Source organism: Thermobia domestica, chromosome 16 (assembly GCF_964235325.1).
Source record: "Thermobia domestica chromosome 16, izTheDome1.hap1.1, whole genome shotgun sequence".
NCBI classification, from domain to species: domain Eukaryota; kingdom Metazoa; phylum Arthropoda; class Insecta; order Zygentoma; family Lepismatidae; genus Thermobia; species Thermobia domestica.
The window spans coordinates 72,592,993-72,613,891 of NC_137469.1; the positions used below are offsets into that span (position 1 = coordinate 72,592,993).

The window sequence follows — 20,899 nt, forward strand, 5'->3', positions numbered from 1 at the left end:
GATAGTGAAGTGAATGCTTTGATAGAGGTTTGGGAGGGGTAAAATCGATATTGCATAGAAAGAATTCAAATTTACAATTGGTAAACTTGAGCTATCAGTTTCAGAATTACTTCCTCCATAGCTATATTGCTATCCTTCTCTTCAGCGTTTATAAAATTATACATTATTTCACACTATTTATACCAAGGAAAGGCATATGTCGTCTGCAGACATACCTATGACGTGGAAAAATATGTTTTTTCTTTTGCGGAAAATTCAAACGATATTTACCTCTGATATTTCCAAAGGTTGAAAAGTGTTTGAAGAAATATTTTAAGAAACATTTTATACCAATATTTTACAAATATTTTACATTACATTTTATTTAAATGTATTTGAGTTGAAATCTCCATTAGTTACGCATGAAAGTTTTATACTTCAAAGCGTGAAAGATTACGGATAGTACACTGTCCCATAGCTCCGAAAACAGAACAACTCTCTATGCACTGTGGTTATATAGTTGTTCCTATCTATTTCCATTCAATTGATGGATCTAGCTTATAGAAAAAGGTATCTTAATGGATCTTTCGTTCATAGCCTCAATTGAGGTTTTATTCTTTCAGGCACAGCCCTAGGTCCTAGTTATTGATAAATCATTTTGTATCGCAGTAATTTCAACCAAAAATTGATGAAAATGATGGCGGATATTTTAACAGATAAAATAAAACGTTGTCCCTTGATGACTTACCTTTGTCTTTTCTCCATTTCCTTCCCCGCCATTCTGATGCTCTAAGAAGGATTCTATTGGATAGTTCAAACAGAAGCCACAGTCATTTAGATAGATATGACGAACACATGTTTACAGTTCATGATAATAGTTCACTGGCCATTATGGGCACTAGCAAGAGACTTAAAGACATTACATTTTATATTAATAATATAATATTTTTGAAAACGTATAAATATAAATGGTAATGGGAATGGTATGAAACAGTAATGGATTATCAATTTCATTAAATACTCAAGCATATTATAAAAATATCTTTTTATTCGTTTATAACTTTCTTAATATAGTATGACAATTATCTTACACGTCTTTTACAGTTAACTACAATTTCTTTTATTCCATAAGCATATTCAACTCGAAGGAATGGGAATAAATCTGTATATTACAACAGCTTGTGCAGTGAGTAGTGTCACCTCGTAAAAAGGATACTTTATACTTTTTCTTCTATAAGAGTAAGTGCGCAAAATAAATAATAATGCTCACTTTTGAGCAAACATTGTATTGCAAAAATTAGCTTATTCTCTTTTTCCTATAGCACTATACATTTCATTTAAAACAGACAAACAAGATTATTCATACTATTCAGTCATACAAACTGAGAAAAACAGAACATCACACTTTACATGCATACAATATTTAATGTATTTGAACAAATACTTAAGATCACACATTTCAACCCTGTTTGTAGTGGAAGTCATCATATTCATATTCATCATCATCACCTCTTTCTTGGAATCTTGCCGACGGACTTTGTTGATAAACTACGCCAGTTCTTTGACTCGTGGGTGCTGGCCGTCGGTGCTGCAATGGAATATTCACTTCTTCTGGAGAGTGAAATACTTGGTTTGGTTGCTGTCGGAAAGAAGCTCCACTACTCACCTGCTGTGCCCTTTGGTTGGACACTAAGATGGGTCTCCCTCTTTGATGAGGAGCGGCTGTAACGACAAACTGTGGTCTCGCTGCTGGTTGATCATTCTGCGCTTGTTCAGCATTTGCTACTTGAATAGGGACAATATTTCCATAAGTTTCTGGGAAATACCGATCAGCATACTTAAGCGTTACATTTGGTCTAGTTTGAGCTTCTTCAACGTTGATTGGCCTGTACAAGAAGTCATTGACGAAATGGTATTGTTGAGATTTGGAACAAATGTTGTCGCTGCTTGGTGGCATACAGATAAGGTGAACTTGGTGGAAGGTGAAGCCATTGGGGCAGATCCAGGAATGTCTCACGTTGTCTTGGCAATAGTGGAAAACTTCACAATCGAGGGCTTGGTCAGCATAGTAACCTGTGTTCTTTCCTGAACAATCGAATTTGGATTGCTGAAGAAGAATGGAAAGACGATCAGGTTCCTCCTCTTCCTTTTCCTCCTCCTCAGCTTCTTCTGGCAGTTGTCCCTGTGAAAGACAATAATAAAATATATTAATACCTTAGTTTGATCATATAGACATCAATAATACAGTTCAAATATATGTGAACATGAACAATATTGCATGTGAGAAAAAGAAGCATATAACAAACATATTAATTTCTATAGATGAAGAATGAATAATTCTCAAGTAAAGGATCTTCTAAAGAAATACAGCAGTCAAAAAGTGTATACACACTTTGACGAAAGAAGACTCTATATTGTGTGTTGAACTTAACCAATGTTGTATTTCACAAATTGTGTACCTATTACAATAAAGCACAATATCGTTTCCTGCAACTATACAATTACTGAAGGTGATTAAACTTTCCTAAAAAAATTATAGCTCAAGAAGTAGGACTTATAGCTGTACGGGATCTTCAGCATCGTCCTTTGTGCTCATCACAAATTGCATCTGAAATTTGCCAAAAGCCATGTACCTAATTCTCGAGCGTGTAGAAACTTTAAGGTTCTCTTTCAAATTCAAAGCCTCCACTGATGTGGATCTTCAGCTACATTTCCAAACTTGAAATCCCATTATAAAAAAATGTACTTCTATACTTAATATGTCAAGTGTGACCGCACCATTTTATGTCAATTTCATATGACACGTATCTCATGTAACAGTAACAAAAACATCGATATATGTTGAGGAAACACCATACTGCATATTATAATGATAATTCACATTGAAAACAAAAACACGTAGATACCATCTATTAAATCGTGTATGTAGTTTTCTTGAGGGACTATCTATAATATTTAAACGAATTGCATTTGGTTTATAGGGTTGATCTCTGCTCATGCATAGTTTAGAACAAAATCTGTACTTAAATTAGAAATAGGTAAATAAAAACCACTTACGTGTCTTTTACACGATCAGATTTGTGGAAAAATAAAATCAAGTTTATCAGACCTACAGAGGTTGATATACTAATATTGAGCGGAAGTCAGCTCCTCCAAACTACGACAGTCCCAATCAAAACTGATTCTTAATTGTTGTCAAAGGAACTAGTCAACAAGATGGAACTGTACAAACGAAAACTCTAAAACAATTTCATTTTTAAAATCAATTTTCTAAGAAAACTTTTAAGTTTTTAAATTTTATTTTTTAAGTAACTATCTTACATATGGTTTTATTCAGTGTCAGACTATTACTGTATAAACAATAATCTTCTGATGGAAAACTTAGTACGTCAACAGACGAGTTTGGCTTTGTCCGCACCATTTTTATTTTGAAGTACAAACTTCAAATTGTGTTTTCTGCATAAAACAATTTCAAGTGACGTGGTCGAAAAAGTCTCAGTGCAGCGACTGTAGTAAGTATTTACCCATTTAACTTACAGAAGAGAGAAAAGAATAGAACAGAGTTCCTTTTATTTGTTTGTAATTATGATTTATATTTTCAGTATTTCAGCCTTACTGAATACGCAATAAAAGTTTTACTGGTGAGATAGTAAGTGTAGACAAGTTAGCTGTTTTTTTATGGTATAATAGACCACAAAATAGTTCCTAACTTAATCTAAATAATGTGAAACCTAACCTTCACGGTCAGTATGTCTAGATACTACTAGCAATATAGAAATATCCTGTAACTAATCATATTTCGTTTATATTTTTCGTTTCTACATTCCTCCAATGATGTAAACTAAAATGAATCTTAATATTATTTCACAGGAGTTGAAATATTCATGATAGTATAAAATGTAAAATTTAGATCAGGTTCGGGTATGTTATTTTGGTTATTTCTCTAATTGCATGGGCATTTATTCCGAAGTTGCTCGTTCGCCTAGTTTTTGGCTAAAAGCGTAATAATTGGTTCCTTTCTATACCAAAGTTTAATATTTAATTCACACAGTATTGCCGAGCGAGCGTTAGCGACTGAAGGTGGGTTAGAGCCCCACAAGACACGTTATTTTCTCTCTTCATTACAACTAAATGAGAACGGAGACCTGTGTTCTAGAATCTTGCCGCCATGTTCGTTATGTTACTTTACCGTTACATTGAAAAGTATAACTTTCTCCACGTTTCTTTACAATTATTTGCTAATTACATTTTCTACAATTTATTTTGGAGTATGTTTAGTACAAGGGGTCCAGAAGCACGTAAAAAACACAAAATTTACAGGAGAAATGAATGATGCAAGTACTTAAACGTAACATAACGTAACCAAATCTAACCTAACCTAAGCTAACCTGAACTAATCTAAACTTACCCAATATTATACAAATAAGCGAAATTGTATCATTTTTGGGAAAATTATGGGGGATTTCTACACTAATTTAACACAAACTAACCTAACCTAACCTAAACTAAACTAACCTAAGCTAGCCTAAACTAACCTAACCTACTCTAAACTAACCGAATGTGAACAGAAATTATCAAAATTGTAACATTTTTTAGACAAATGAGCTGGACCCCTTCTGCTAAACATAGGCCTTTATTTTTACTATTTAAGGCCATGACTTATACGTACTTTTGGGTTAAGTTCCACAATTGGGCGTCCGTTTCCAGCGAAATTTTTAAAATTTACAGGATAGATATGGATAATTAGATCGTTTGTGTGCTTGATAATATATAAGGGTCTCGAAAAATCTGTTTGTTTGTTATATATATGCGGTTATAAACATGGGACTATACCGCCAGCGGAGGGAACTATTTGGCGCAAGCTAACTAAACAGTTGCATTGTGGGAAAGTAACGAGCATTTATGTTATCAACATGGCGAATGTACAAGAGCAATGAAGTAACAGTTTGAACATTTGTGAAGCAATACGTTGATAACGAGCCAAATCTTTTAAAAGTTTGTGAAAGCACGGATTAATGAACCTAATAACAAATTGCAGAAAATGTGGAAACGAGATGACAGCGAAAAAACGTGGCGAAAGCGGACGCCCAACTTTGGAATAAATGCCGTACTTTTAATAGATTTTCCCGTTTATCACCTTATTGTTTCACAAACTGCAATAATGTTACCTCATATCCATTACTGTGTGTCTGTATACCTGCAGCAACATTTACAAAACAAATGCTCATTACATTCCCACAATTCTACCAGACCCGAAACCAGCCACAGGAATTTGGAGGGACCATGAATGAGTTAGGGGGACCAAGTTATTAAAAATTATCTTACAAATATCTAAATTGTGGTTTTTTGGTATTAATAATAGCATTTTGTGTGGAGGTCTGGAGGGGCTACGAAAAGTTTAGGGGGGCCAAGCCTCCCTAGCTCCCCTTTAATTGCAGGTTTGAATCCTACCATGCAGTAACATTGTGTCAAGTAGTTCCCTCCGCTTGCTAAATAGGCCCATGTTTAGAACCGCTTATATAAGAAAATAAACACAACTTTCGCTCTCTTTATACATTATCAAGCACACAAACAAGCAAATTATTAATTTCTTCCCGGTAAATTTTCAAAATTTTGCTAGAAATGGACGACCAACTTTGGAACTTAACCCATTGCATGAAATGACAACTTGATTAGGTTAGGTTAGATTGTTTCTGAACCTCTCCTTCGAACTTGACCCTTAAACTATTTGAATAAAATGTCCTACGCGTACGTGTAAGTGAAATTTTGAGTTTTTTTTGAGAATGTACTAAGGAAATAAGGGCACTTTACTGATTAAAATATATCATTATATTCCTAGTTATAATAGAAAATAAAACAGTAATTTATAATCATAAATTAAATTGGATTTACATTACATACTCCAGTTCGTCTTAGTCAGCATCAAGAAATAGAACTGGTTTGGAATCCAGGAACCTATAATAGTGGTCAAGCTAAAGTCCATTCTAAACAAGAAGCAAATTGACAACTCAAAAACACGTGCAAGTTTGTTTTAAGAAAGGAGTCTACGTCACACAGTTATTGCGGTCACTCAGCGAGGGTCGAATCATAAACGCCCTTTTACCAACAGTGGGTGGAGGGTTTCCTTGGCAACAGACCTTAACATTCCAATGTTGCCGCTAGTAAACACGTGTTTTCAGAAAGAAAGAAGATATTTTTAGTGTTTCGTTTCCTTGTGTGTGGGAGTGATTTCTAGATTATTCTTGTGCATTCGAGTTTTATCTTTGTGTACAATTCTGTAAATATATTTGTATATGTGAGATATTTTGTTGTATATATCGTGTGGTGTTGTGTGTTTGTGTATATATATTTATATTTGTGTATATAACGAATATATAGGCTATTTTAAATAATGTCCAGTGAAATGGAGGACATTCTCCCTGCAAAACGGCCGAGAACACATTCTTCTGAAAGAAAGAACGTTTTAGGGAAAGGTATTCCTATTAAAGGACAATCAAGGGAAATTATTTGCTCGGTTCGGGACTATTTCGAACAGGAAAGGGACAATGGAGGACCGATTATCCCTGTAAATAAGGTGCTTGACAGGACTGCCGCTGCTGTAAAAGTAAATAAATGTACCATCGTGAAAATTGGCAAGGAGAAGTTCGAAAATGAAGAAAATCAATCCGGGTCTTCAAAATTAGAAACTCCAGGCAAGAAGAGAAAAGTAAGTAAACGTGTGACGAATTTGGATACTTTCCAAAAAGATGCTATACGGCGACATATTTATTCTTATTATCAAAAGAAGGAGCACCCCACTCTCCTGAAATTACACGCGTCACTCCAAGAAGCCGAACTTTTTCAAGGAAGCAAAACATCCTTGTATAGTATTATTAAAAAGTTGGGGTTTTCGTATAAGAAAATAAATGGAAGGAGACTTTTAATGGAGAAGCCGGACGTTTCTGCGTGGCGATGTAGATTTCTTTGGGAAATATTAAAACATAATTTTGATAATATAGTGTGGCTTGATGAAACCTGGGTGAACGTGAACTACAGCGTTAGTAAAGGATGGACCGACGACACGCTTCAGGGCACAATGGGATTGCCGTTAGGTAGAGGGGGAAGGATTATACTTCTTCATGCCGGTACGTCTTCTGGGTTCCTCCCAAACTGTTCCCTTCTCTTCACATCGAAGAAAACAGGAGATTATCATGAGGAAATGAACCAAACGAAATTTCTTCAGTGCTTTCAGGAATCTCTTCTTCCCGAACTCCACACGCCATCCATTATTGTTATGGATAACGCAAAATACCATTCAGTTATTGCTGACAAAGCTCCTACTATGGCCACTAGAAAAGAGGACATTGTTCGTTGGTTAATTCAACGAAACGTGGAGGTTCGAGATGATTTGAGAAAAGCAGAATTAATGCAACTCGTGCAAAGATACAAACCCCAATTCCCCACATACGTCATTGACAAAATCGCTACTCAACATGGACATAAAGTAGTGAGACTTCCCCCTTACCATTGTCACTTCAATGCCATAGAACTTATTTGGGCACAAATTAAAGGGTACGTTGGCCGTAAAAATAAAAGTTTCACCATGTCGTCTGTTGTAAAATTAACAGAAGAAGCCATAGCCTCAATTACGCCAGAAAACTGGAGAGATGCAGTTAACCATACGTATAAAGTTATTCAAGATGCATGGAAAAATGAAGGTGTGCTTGAAGAAAGTGTAGAACAATTAATAATAAGTGTTGGTGGTTCCAGTGATTCATCTGGTGAAGAGGAGCTTAGTAGCAGTGACATCAGTAGTAATGATGATGATGACTTGAGTGGAGTCTATCCACTGGAATAAGTTACATTTCAGGTATGTCTGATTCTAAATTATGCTTGCATTTACCTTTCTAGGCCTATACTGAAATAAAATGAAAATAGTAGTTCTTTCAGAAAATGTGTTCCGGGGGGAGGACACATGTAGTATTCTGGGGGCACTGCTGGTACTATTTTATTTATTATTATATGATAAGACGTATTATTTTGATCTCGTCCCGGGGCACTCTCAGAGCTCCGGGGGGACAGTGCCACCCCAAAAACATGTCTGGAAGAAACCCTGAATGACAAAAGCAAACTTTTTTTTTTTTTTTGGACAGCACAATATATATAATATGTTCCAGTGACAAAAAATTGAAAAAGCAAAATCGTCGCGGGAAAACCAAAAATTGTTTACTGATCTCATTGCAGAAATACTTGTTTCTTACGTTTAGTCAGTATAGTACCGTAGAACGGGGTGAAACAGATCACTAGCACACACCTACATTGAAAGAGTGCTGTCACCTATCGTTTCAAATTGAGTGTAGGAAATATATCATGAAAAGAAGGGTGATTAGACACGAGATCTGTGAGCATAGAAAGTTAGAGTATGATGCATGCAGATTGTGTGTATAGTGCAAATTTGCTTAATGGTAAAAACGTAATTATTGCAGAACCCTGTTTCCGTTATATTGGTGTGACTACAGTACGCAGTTATAGCTTTTAGCATCTGCTAGAGAAACAACATAGAAAACTAAAAAACTAAAGTTCATTTATTTGTAAATATTTGTTCACAAATTTCTAACAAATGCATATTTCTACCAGCCCCAAATTTCAGATGAATCCGGACATTCAGAAGTGTTTTGTAAGTTCTTTTTATCCTCATGATTTGTTTATATTTTTCATTTATTTTTTCCTCATAAGCATTTAAAAGATGTTCTACTGTTAAAAAAACACATTTAAAAAGAATACTTTCTTTACAATCACAAGCAAGATTTCATTTCTCTCTCTCTCTCTCTCTCTCTCTCTCTCTCTCTCTCTCTCTGTCAAATAAACACACACACACACAGCCCTCCCCCTTCCCAACATGCAGAAACTGGGACGACAAACATATCTTTTCATCCATCCAAACAAATCAATATTTAGAGATTTCCTTTTTCGTTGACTCACAAGACAGTTCTAGCCCGAGAACTAACCGGGATGCGCACGAAGTGGCAACAGCGTACCACGTGCTTCTCCAAACGTCAATTTGCTTCTAGTTTAGAATGGACTATAGTATTGCATTTAATCCGCTTCAGAGCAAGGCGTAGTAGGAAACAGGCGCGTTAGCGAAGTTTAATAAGCGAATAAATGAATATATAGGCCTATATATTTTTAATTTGACATTTGCTACTATGACTGTTCGCTCTCATGGTTCAAAATAGTGCCATTGTTCGTGTTTCCGTATTTATATCAACTGGAGCGGGCAACGTGAAATACCTTAACCATTAATTATTATTAGGAAATTTTCAACTTCCTTTACGGCTTGTTTATTTACATTTTTTGTTCTACTTCTACGTATCGAGTGAAATAGTTACAGTTTTCACCTCTGGTAGAAGATATACGGGTTCAATACTTGCTTGGATCTTACGAAGCTCGGATTCTACGTTAAACTGTAGATCCACATATCACATGACATTGGCTCTGAAAATGGAAATTAATTTCTTAATCGATAAATTTTGATTCCAAAGTCACTCTCATAGTGGTGAAATCATTCCCATCACAACCCACTGAATAAGTTAACACCTTTTGCTAATTCTTTCTCTATCGATATATTTTTTTTTTCCTTGAAAAATGTTATTATCTACTAGGAAAAGTTCAATTTTACGCACTTTCCTTCGTGGTGACATACATTCTGCGCATTAAATTTTTATGTTTGAAACACCTGTTTGTCTTAGTGCAGCTTTATTCACTTCAACCAACATTCGTTCTTTGTCCTCATCTAGTAATGGATTACTTTCAGGGTCTAAAAACGGGTTATCCAACCCATCAAACACTTGAACTGGTGCTTGTACACCTCTTTGGTTACAGCAGATCATCTTTGTCAATTTGTTCTGTACTTACGTTAGTACAAATACCAACACAAAATTCCTTTGTAAGTATAAATAAAACAAAAATTAGAAAACGAATAATTGGAAGAGGGAATATGTGACTAACGTTAAGGTTCCTTCTATTTTCACATATAATTCGACTTAGTTCTAGCTCTGTTGAGGTAAATCTGTTCAAGGCAGAAAAAGGAAATCATTTTCACTCTTGCTGAATGTTCGTTTCAATTTACCTGTATTACTATATTTTCAAGAACTGGAAATAACGAAAATAGTAGCAACCTATTGTAGAATACGTGTAAATTCTCAGTAGTGTTAGTAACAGCAGTGGCAAAGCGTAATCCCACAAGTAGGGTAGGCCCGACAAAGTAATAACACAAATAACATTTAATGTATTATAAAATGTTTAAAATTACACTCATAATTCTATTTGCCTTAATGAGTTAAACAAAAAAAAAAAAAAAATACCAAATATATTTATTTTAAAGAATTTTCTTGGCTGTATTTCTAACACTGTTTAGAGTTGAATTTATGTGCATGTACACATAGTAGTTTTTTGTTGTTTAATTTAACAAGAAAGAATGTATATGCAAGCAAAAATAGACGGAAAGTAGTCTATTATTATTATTATTATTATTATTATTATTATTATTATTATTATTATTATTATTATTATTATTATTATTATTATTATTATTATTATTATTATTATTCAACAAATATTTACAAGAGGAAAACACGCAATATGTATTAATGGAATATTCCCATTTAGCTCCCTAAAAATATTTCGAAGTGCAGTTCATATTTTTTTTCTGTCTGGGATTTACAGGGTTATGAGGGGAATTTCCTTGTCATTTTTGTTTTCATTTCCTGCATATTTGAAAATGGAGAGAGAGAGAAAAAAGAAAGTATATTCTTACAATTAGCTGTTAAATTTCTTGTATAAGCGTTACTTGCATCTTTCATTTTAAAGTACGTCGTAAGTACAATACTGCATTTAAATAATGCATCACGTGATAATGACTTCACTCGAAATGTTAATACTCAGAAGGAACTTTATTTCAATCAGTGCAAGATATTTAATTTGTATTCTATGGAGTGGCATATTTAAGGGGATGGCTTCCGAGCTTAATCATTCACCGAAATTTTATCGCAAGTTTTTATTGTTTTATACATATTAAAGAATTTTCACATTTCCAGGAACAAAGTTAGCAAAGCCCCTCCCGAAACAAAATGGTAAATTCTCCACTGATTCTATGAAATGGAAAACTCAACTAAAATTACACACAAATATAATTATTTTATCCTGTACGGTAGCGTTTGTAAATTTATGCATATGTTTAATGTATCAGATTTACATTCTATATGCTATTATGGACCAGGCCCCATGTAGAAAAAAAACAGCTACTCTGAATAACTCCTGAGTAGTGCTCTCAAACGGGTCGGGTCACTGAGGTCAGCTCGGGTCGGGTTATCGGGTCAGACTACTCGGGTCGGGTTGTTGGGTCGGGTCAATCGGGTCAGCTCGGGTTGGGTTGTCGGGTCGGGTCAATCGGGTCAGCTCGGGTCGGGTCGGGTTATCGGGTCAGTTCACTTTGTTCAACTGAGTTTAGGTTGAGCTTAAATTCGGCTGGAGTCGAATGCTGCTGTTTTTCACTAGCTGCCTAATTAAAAATAGCAATTTTCAATTGATTTTATAGAAGCCATAAATCTATTTTCAACACTTGCAGCTAGTGTTTTTATGGTAAATGCTTATTTTTGTACTTGTGTGTACCTTAATTTGTAAATGTGGAAAATTGATTTTACCAATTGACTGTAATATTAATATCTACGCCAATATGGAGTCTGGATTTAGAACAAAACTAGAAGTTGTTTAAGCAAGGCCAAAAGAAAGATTGGATATGGACGACCAAGCCCAAGCAGGGCTGCGCTGGCTCAGTGGTAGAGAATTCATCTCTGGTGTATGGTGTCCATGGTTCGATACCAGCTTGTGCTAAGTAGGCTTTGTGGTGGAGAAACGACGTGTAGTGGGTTTTCTCGGGGTTCTCCTGTTTCCTCTCACTTTCTTCATTCCACCATTTCATTCATTTCTCATGGTCACCGTATCCCTTAGCCTCGGTGCAGAATCGAGGGACCTTAAACTGAATATTTCATTTTATTTCACCAAGCCCAAGGACATCGATACAAGAACAAGATAAAGATTGAATATGCAAAACGAATTGCATAGTAATCTTGCCCTTGGCCTTGTTTTGGTGATCACGAAATAGCGATGAGCATATTTTCTTGCTTTCTGTATAATATGAAAGACCATAATCAAAATCACACTTGGTCTTCATTTGTACCGATGAGGCGAGCATCTTGGCTCTTGTATAGCATGAAAGTCCACCAAGACTACGAAATGCAGGACCAAGACTTGACTGCAAGACAAAGAATAAGACGCAGTATTGATGACCAAGACCCAGGGAGTGAATTGTTTGAATTTCATTTGTTGCTGAAAGTGATGAAATAAAATTAGTACTTTATAATTAAATATCGTACTGTATTTTTAAATTTTAAATTACAAAATTAATATTATGTATCTTCTTACGTGCAACTATGTACACTGTAAAATACGTTTTAATTACCGAGAAAGAAAAATCAAAGTGGCACGGGTCCCGGAATCATAAGAACCTATTTTGGAATGAAAGTTGAAGGGTTGGAAAAAATCATAGGTGTTCTCCTGTTTCCCCAAACCCTTATCATTGTAGTTAAACGATTTCCTTTTGTCTCCGCCAAGAGACTCTTGCTACTGCCTTCCGAGAAGACCCCCTGCCGTCCAAGCAGGTGAGAACCTTGAATAAAAATTTCGTCACATAGAACTAAAGCAAGAAAAAAAATTCTCCTACGTCGGACATTGGTATCAGTTATAAAAAGAAATAACCAAACCTCAAAAGTGCCAAATATTCATTAAGATGTATATACAAATCTCCCGCTTGATCTAGCTAGTGGTTAACGTGTAAGACTTCGGTACACGTGGTCCGGGTTTAATTCCCAATGGGAGTGCATTTTGGCGTTCACCCAGTGTCGTGACCATAGACCTCTCAAACGGATCGGGTCGGGTCGGGTCAACTCGGGTCGAGTTGTCGAGTCAGGCTACTCGGGTCGGGTCAGTCGGGTCAACTCGGGTCGGGTTGTCGGGTCGGGTCAATCGGGTCATCTCGGGTCGGGTCAACCGGGTCAGCTTGGGTCGGGTTTTCGGGTCAGGTCAATCAGGTCGGATCACGGTTCGGGTCGGGTCGGGTCAGTCGATTCGGGTCACGGGTCGGCCTTCAACCCGACCCGACCCGACCCGTTGAGAGCACTACTCCTGAGAGTACATACCTAAATTAAACAAATTATCATTAACAGAAATTCATAATTCTACACAGAAACTTCTTACTCTGTGTTAAGAAAATCGTTTTATAACATATTAGCATTGAAAGATACCTTCAACGTTAAAACTAAACTCCCAGAGGCGAGCCTTCTCAACTTCCTAACAATGCGTGTAGTCCCAAGTGAAAATAGCTTCTCTTCTCGAGCAGCATAGCCCGTAAACCTATCTAACGAGCTGGTGAGGCTCAGACGGAAGGGACTCCGAGTGTTATAACTTACTATTTTGTTACCAGAAATACCAAAATGTTGAAGTATTGACTTTAATTTATAAAAAAGACCAAAGATAAAGAAAATATACGGTAGAAAACAGGGTAGGCCCGACCTCAGAGCCTCATAGTACGCTTCGCCACTGAGTAGCAGTAGTAGTAGTAATAGAGTATAGACTTGTGTTTACAACTTCCTTTTCTTGTTTTTTGCTTCAAGAAAGAGAGTACGAAAGAACATAATGATTGGTCTTCTTTCATTTTCATTCTTCAAACTTCCAGAAACTCACTTGGTTAATGGTGTTGTTATCATATTATTGGTCATCATATCATAAATGGTTATATATCGAAATCCCTTAAGATTGGAGAAATGTTAGGGATATTAAACATAGTACATAAACTCTTTATTCAAAACAAGTGGGAATATGTCACAGCGTTCCCGAAAATTCCGCTTTTAACGAGAGAAAAGGAACAATGTCTAATTTTTTCTTCATATAAAAAAAATGACTTCGAGATTGTAAGTCTCATCGCGAACCATTTGAATTTAAGTGGAACATAGTTTGCACTTAGACTGTCATGGGTTTTTATCATTTCACCTTGATTCAAATGGGTACTCTAAAGAAGACCATAAACACACACACTTGCATGAAAGATTTGTTTTATCATATAAGATTTTTTGAATTTTTGAAGTTGGAAGAATTTTTTGCTCACATACGCACCAACTTGCTGTCCAACTTTCTAGAAGAGGCATACGGAGGAAAGAGTCACGTGATTTCTTCCACTGTCGTGATTAGCGGACCTAAATGTAAAACAACCAACTTGCATTAACGAGCACATACACAATAAACATGCATGAAGAATGACAAAACCATCATGCAAGTTTACAAAGGATTTTGAAAACTTTCAATATGCATGAACGAGGCCATACACAATTAACTTGCCTACGGTTTTATCGTTTTTCATGCAAGTTGGACGGTTTCTTCATGCATGTGTGTGTGCTTGTATGGACCCCTTAAGGGGGTAAGGGGTTTAATTTTTGTCGAAGAATAATGCCATAAACATATTCTTGCATGCGAAAGACGGAAGCAAAGGCTGAAATACGATGCGAGGCCGTAGACAGAGCAAATTTGGAGTTATTAGGGCAAAATCTCCAGCTGGCCGAAGACTAGTAAACAATAAGAACTAATACAAATTCCCAGTGTCATTTACTAGATATTTATGATATTCTTGGAAGACAATGTGCATGCTTAAAATTGCAGTATAGGTGAATCTATCTGATGCACAGAATTTTGAGGCGACTGTGTTACCTTTTCTAGGTTCTTGTTCTGAGCAAATGGAAGGATTGGCTAATGGCTTGCGTTCACCATGCTGCCTGGAGTGTTACTAATATTAATATTAGTATCTCTTGCTGACTAATCACTGACGACTGAGTGATCAGTGACTAATCACTAATCACTGGTTAATTATTGACGAGTAGTAATATTAGTAGTCAATGGCTTGCGTTCACTGTGCTGCCTGGAGTATTACTAACAACACATGATGTATATGTATGTAAAGACTACCGTGGTGCTGTTCCTATTTCCACATTCTTTCGTTCATTCACCTAGTTTTGTAACACCGCCGCGGTGTTAATTTCACACCACTCAACACCGTTTGTGTGTCAAACTGGTAACATCAGGCCTGTGTTAACGGCAACACCGAAACCTTGGTTTTGAATTACCACGCTGAAGTGGTCGTCATGCTAGTTGTAGTAATGACATCATTTTTGGATCAAAAGATCCAATATATTTCAATCACAAATTTTCTTGTAGGCCTTATATAAAGGTAACCAAGAAAGTTCTGTCGCTTTTTGTGGAGGTCTGTGTTTCATTAGTCTTCACACCATGAGTTGAATGCGAATGGTGATAAGGCGAAGGTTAGTTGTTGATGTGTGTCCAACATACTATCTGGTTGTGGTAGTTCAGTTACACCGTGAACTTGCGTAACGACAGAGTAAACATGGGACCTCTACAGAACTTCATAAGGGCGTGTATGTTGTACGAGTTCAAACTGGGGTCAAAAACCTCTGCAGCGGGGCGGAAGATATCCCAGGCCTTTGGTGAAGGTGTCATGACTACGCAGACAGTGCAGCGGTAGTTTAACAAGTTTAAGGGTCGGAAGACCAACGCTTGTACAAAATTAAGATCTTCAGGCAGCAACTGAGGCGAACAGTAGCCAGACACGTGAGGAACTAGGACTACAATTCAGTGTGAGTGGAAAAAACATACAACAGTACCTCCATCAACTTGGGAAGCATCAAGTTGGGCCAATGGGTCCCACATGATTTGACTCCGGGCCAGAAGGCAACGCGAGCAGACCCATGTGTTTCTTAGCTGTCTCGTCTGAGGAAGGAGCCATTTCTGGATAGGGTGTTGACATGTGATGAAAAGTAGGTCCTGTACGAAGCTCCACGGCTTCGTCATCATTGGTTAGCATCCCATGAACCAGTTCCAAAACAGTCGAAACCAGCACTGCACCGAAAGAAGGTCTGTGTGTTTGGTGGACCACTCGCGGTATCGTGCATCGAGACTGCTACCAGCTGGTCAGAACATCAATGCAACTGTGTATTGTCAACAGTTGAGTCGTGTTCAAGAAAAACACAAAACTCTGGAGCCAGCAAATCTGAATAGCAAAGGGATCCTCCTGTTACAAGACAACGTTAAGTCCCACGTGGCTAGGATGACCCGGGACACCTTCTACGCCTTGGATAGAAAACACTATTGCATCCGCCATATTCCTCGGACGTTACACCGTCCGATTATATACTATTTCATTCGTTGGACAATCATCTTAAAGGACGCCAGTTTAAATTCCTAATAGAGGGGCAAAATGCACCTGATACCTTCTTCACTGCGCGGTCCACCAAGTTTTAACGCGATGGAATCCACGGCCTTCCAGAACGTTGGCAGAAGGTCGTCGATGCTGATGGGGACTATTTTGATCTTCCAGGTAGGTCTTAGGTGACATATCGATGTTCGAAGGTGGTGGGTGAAAAAGCGATGAAGTTTCTCGGTTACTTTTATATCTGGAGAACTAAATATAATGTAGTTGAATCCAAACTATTACATAACAGACCCGCAACCAGAATGGGGCTAGGGGGCCTGGTCCCTCCAGACTTTAACACAAAATGCTATTATTAATACATAAAACACAATTTAGCTATTTGTAAGAGAATTTTTAATTACTTGGCCCCCCAAACCTCTGTGGCTGGTTGCGGGCCTGTTACTTAACTCAATATGATGTGTTTATTCCTTAAAAAATACGAAAACTCAATTTAGGGACCGTTCAAAAGTTTTGTGGCCCCTGATCCAAAAACCAATTATTATCCAAGATCACAATCTTTTGATTCTTTTTTGTTTGTTTGTTTTCCTAAAATTCTTGTTTGCTGTGTATATTGACGCAATTATTATCGATTTCTTAAAAGTCTAAAGTTATCTTCTATAATGAAAGCTATCTTCTATAACGATGCTATTAATAGAACTTTAGCACCAAATATTAAAATTAGGTATCTCAAATCAGGTAATGAAAATGATTGGGAAATAGACATTCGAATACTCGCTAATAGAGAGGAAAGTATAAACATCTAGAAAAATATATGAATTTCAACTTACTATTCACAACATTAGTAAGTAAATTACTTTATTACGGTAAAGTTAGTTAGTTATTATTTTAAAATGTATTGCCTATAACAAGAAATATCAATTGTACGAAAGAAGTTTAAACCTAAGACTGAAATTCTATCATGAAGTAGATAAACATTTAATGATGCTACATAAATCAATTTACGAAAACAGACTATTTGCGTACGTTGCTTTGATAATTCATCATTGCCGCAAAATCTTCAAAGTCCACTTTACCGTCACCGTTTTTATCGGCTGCTACAATCATTTCTTCTGCTTCGTAAGCTGATATGCGTTCTCCAAGATTTTCTAACACTTCCTTTAATTCTTGAGCACTAATAAAGCCTGAGCCGCTTGTATTGAACACCTTAAATGCAGCCATTAAATCCTGATCTGAAGGTGCAGTAAATGTATCGTACATCATGTAACAGAACTCACCGAAATCTATTGTACCGCTTTTATCAAGATCAACTTCGTCTATCACGTCTTGAAGTTCAGCTTCTGTAAGACTATGACCTAAAGACTTCAGAGCCTCTCCTAGGTCCTCCGTTGATATCCATCCCTGTCCTTTAATATCGAAGATAGCGAATGTTTCTCTCAGTTCTTCTAGCTGCTCTTCGCTAAGTCCTGGCGGAAGTGGCGTGTCTTCGTTAGACATTTTGGTATTCTGGTACCAGTGAGGTAAATCGATAATAGACAAATTTAGTTTTAATTGAAGATATCTAGCGACCCATCTCAAACGAATAACTAACTATGCGATTTTAAAATACGTACACTAGGTGTTGCTATCGATACCATAATTAATTTGTTGCTTAGTATTAAAATGAATTGTTTAATTGTTCTTTCTTTGTTGACTTGTATTAACAAATTTGGAAATTCATCGAAAGCCAGGGACAACCAAATTCAATAAAGTATAAATAACAGAGCTAAATTAAATAGTTAAAGGATGCAGGTGAACTAGACACGGCTTCCACCTAGAGGAGAAGAAAAAGAAATATTTGTAAAAATGAAATCTTTGAGTTTTACGTCCCACGGTTATGCCGGTTAGGCTAAAGGAGATGGTGATTATGAGAAATGAATGAAATGGTGGAATGAGGAAAGTGGGAGGAAACGGGAGAACCCCGAGAAAACCCACGCACACGGTGTTTGTCCACCACAAAGTTCACTTGGCGGGAGCAAAGAAATATTTGTGTTCAATATAGTTCTTGTACGTATCTGGGTTAGTGCTAACATATTCAAACACACCCACTCTCAGAGAGAGAGAAAAAAATGATTTTTAGGCTAGAACAGTGATCACCAAACCGTCGATCGCGAGCTACTATTTAGTAACTCATGAGAACATTTTCAGTAGTTCGCGTTAGATAGATAAATATATTCTCTGGTGTCTCTAGGTGACCGCTTCGTATTTATACTTTTTTCTGCAATACCCCTAGGTGAGCAGTGTTGTACTTTGTATTTATATTTTTTCTCCAATACGCCTAGGTGAGTGGCATTATACTTCGTATTTATATTTTTCTCCGGTATCTCTAGATGACCGCTTGTAATTTTTATTTATATTTATTTCTCCGGTATTTATAGGTGACCGGCATTTTACTTCGTATTTATATATTTTTCCGGTATAGCTAGGTGAGCGGTGTTACTTCGTATTTATAGTTTTTCTCTAGTGCCCACAAGTGAGCGGTATTATGCTTCGTATTTCTAGTTTTCTAGTTTTCCTCTGGTATCTCTAGGCGAGTTGTGTTGTACTTTGAATTATATATATATGCGGAACATTTAGGTGAGCAGCGTAATACTTCGTACTTTTAATTTTGTTTTTCTAATGACAAATTTTCAAATTAGAGGCGGAAAGATTTACTGAATATTCTTAACGATAGTAATGTGAACGTAATACTTCAATTCTCGTAAATGCATTTGTTACTATAGTTAAAACTTTTGATAGTTATAATTCATTTTCTGCATTCTTTTTTTTTATTATTATTTTTTATTTAGTTGTACATTCAGATACAATGAATAGACTTTACGCATGGTGAATCTTTTGACAGAAAAATGCCCTACACAGTTACAAAGAAACAATTGAAGGAATTAACAGAGGTGTTTGCTCTGTTTGATTACAACGGCGATGGTATGATATCTGTTACAGAAATCGAGAAAGTGATGAGAGATATGGGAGAATTTCCTACACAGCGAGAAGTGCAAGAAATGTTAGATGAAGTAGATACAGATCAGAGCGGAGGCATTGACTTCGATGAGTTTATAAATGCAATGTCCATAAGACTTGCTGAGGAAAAGCGAAAGAAAGAAGCAGAAATCAACACTCTAGTGAAAGCATTCAAAATGTTTGACAAAGAAGGAAATGGCTTCATCTTAACTGAAGATCTGAAAATTGTGTTGACCAATCTTGGTGATAAGTTGAGACCAGAAGAAGTTGCAGAACTGATTAAAGCAGCTGACAAAACTGGTTGTGGGAAAATTTTCTATAAACGATTTGCTGCGCACCTAAGGTCATAGTTACTGTGTTTAGAGATAAGGATAATTTCTATCAATGAGATTGTTTCTAGCTCTTTTCACTTCCTGAAAATCACGCTCACAGTGTATGTTAATGTTTATGTAATGTTGCCTAAAATTATTATTATGAATTTTATCTTAATTATGTGTTTTAAAGTTTCTTGTATTATTGATCTCAACTACAATATTTTAAGTTGAACTTGTAATAAAGCTGGCTAGTTAATATTTATTTCTTCTGTTATACATTTGTAGTAAATCAAGATGTGGAAAATGTACAGGGTGATCCAAAGATCTCGTTATACCCCGTATGTATTTATGTGTTTTGCAATGAGGTGAACTTATGGATCAAAAAAATATACAACGGATGTGATAAGAGACGAAATAGTAATTTTATTCAGAATGTTTATGTGGACACCGTCATTTTTGTGCGCTTAGGTACGTTGGGAAATCCTCGAAACATTCCTCGACTGATCGTGGAAAATACATAATGAAAAGCTTCTTTCATTTCGTTAATTGTGTGGTATGGTATCGCGCACTAGCAATCTGCTGTTTGATGTAATTCCACACATTTAAAAGTCAAGACTTCGGGGAGGCCAGTCCAGAAGTACTGATAACTGTGGAAAACCATGTCCAATCTATCTGTTAGAAAACACTTCGTTCAGATATTCTCGCACGGCAACCAAAAAATGGATTGGTACGGCACCTTGCTGAAACCAAACCAGATCGATAAGTCCTTAGGCTTGCAGTTAAAGAATAAACTAGTCTTCCCCCTATCACTAGGCATGATAGGTTTGACTTGTAGTGCAGGATATCTCGTCTTGTATATGGGTGTAAAGGGACTTTTGGATCGCCCTGTACATATGTAACCTGAGATCTCAACACGTATTCTATTACCACGAGAAAGCAACCCGAGTTTCCCGCGCTACAAACAAGAACACAAAATCATTCAGCTATAAAAAGGCTCCAGAAAGGGCTGTAACAAATGTGGATTTGGGTATCGAAAATCGATATTAATAAAATATCGATACCAGGTTGATATATCGAAATATCAAAAATGTTGAATATTGAAACATCAAAAATGTCGAAAAATATCGAACCAAAATATAAAATATATATTGTAATGTAGAAAAAATATCAGAATATTGAATATCAAATTATCGAGAAATATCGAATTTGAGGTAGGGGAGACCGGGGCTATTTGAGTCAAGGGGCTATTTAGGTCAAACTTAAGAAAAAATGTCACTGCGCGCTAAATATGCGCTTCAGT

The 20,899-nt window shown here is 36.4% G+C and overlaps 2 protein-coding genes and 1 pseudogene across 6 annotated transcripts in view; 1 reads left to right on the forward strand and 2 right to left on the reverse strand.

The window, feature by feature from the left end:
• Positions 1-1,008: 1,008 nt before the first annotated feature.
• Positions 1,009-20,899, reverse strand: part of LOC145673157 (uncharacterized) — an 89,586-nt gene continuing 69,695 nt past the window's right edge. For both annotated transcript variants that reach the window (XM_081742589.1, XM_081742588.1), the window contains exon 3: positions 1,009-2,161. In XM_081742589.1, the coding sequence (XP_081598715.1) occupies positions 1,439-2,161 (723 nt within the window). In that variant the 3' untranslated portion in view covers positions 1,009-1,438. The remainder of the gene's footprint in view (positions 2,162-20,899) is intronic.
• On the forward strand, positions 2,210-19,840 carry LOC145672767 (neo-calmodulin pseudogene; annotated as a pseudogene). 3 transcript variants are annotated; one of them, XR_014128643.1, is made up of 2 exons: positions 2,210-3,491; positions 19,117-19,840. The product of XR_014128643.1 is annotated as a neo-calmodulin pseudogene, transcript variant X1 (transcript). The 3 variants fall into 3 exon arrangements; XR_014128644.1 differs by lacking the exon at positions 2,210-3,491 and adding an exon at positions 3,519-3,628; XR_014128645.1 differs by lacking the exon at positions 2,210-3,491 and adding an exon at positions 3,538-3,620.
• Positions 17,186-17,934, reverse strand: LOC145672766 (uncharacterized). Its single transcript, XM_081741928.1, has one exon. It carries the CDS (start codon positions 17,783-17,785, stop codon positions 17,303-17,305), a length of 483 nt encoding a protein of 160 aa, XP_081598054.1. The 5' UTR covers positions 17,786-17,934; the 3' UTR covers positions 17,186-17,302.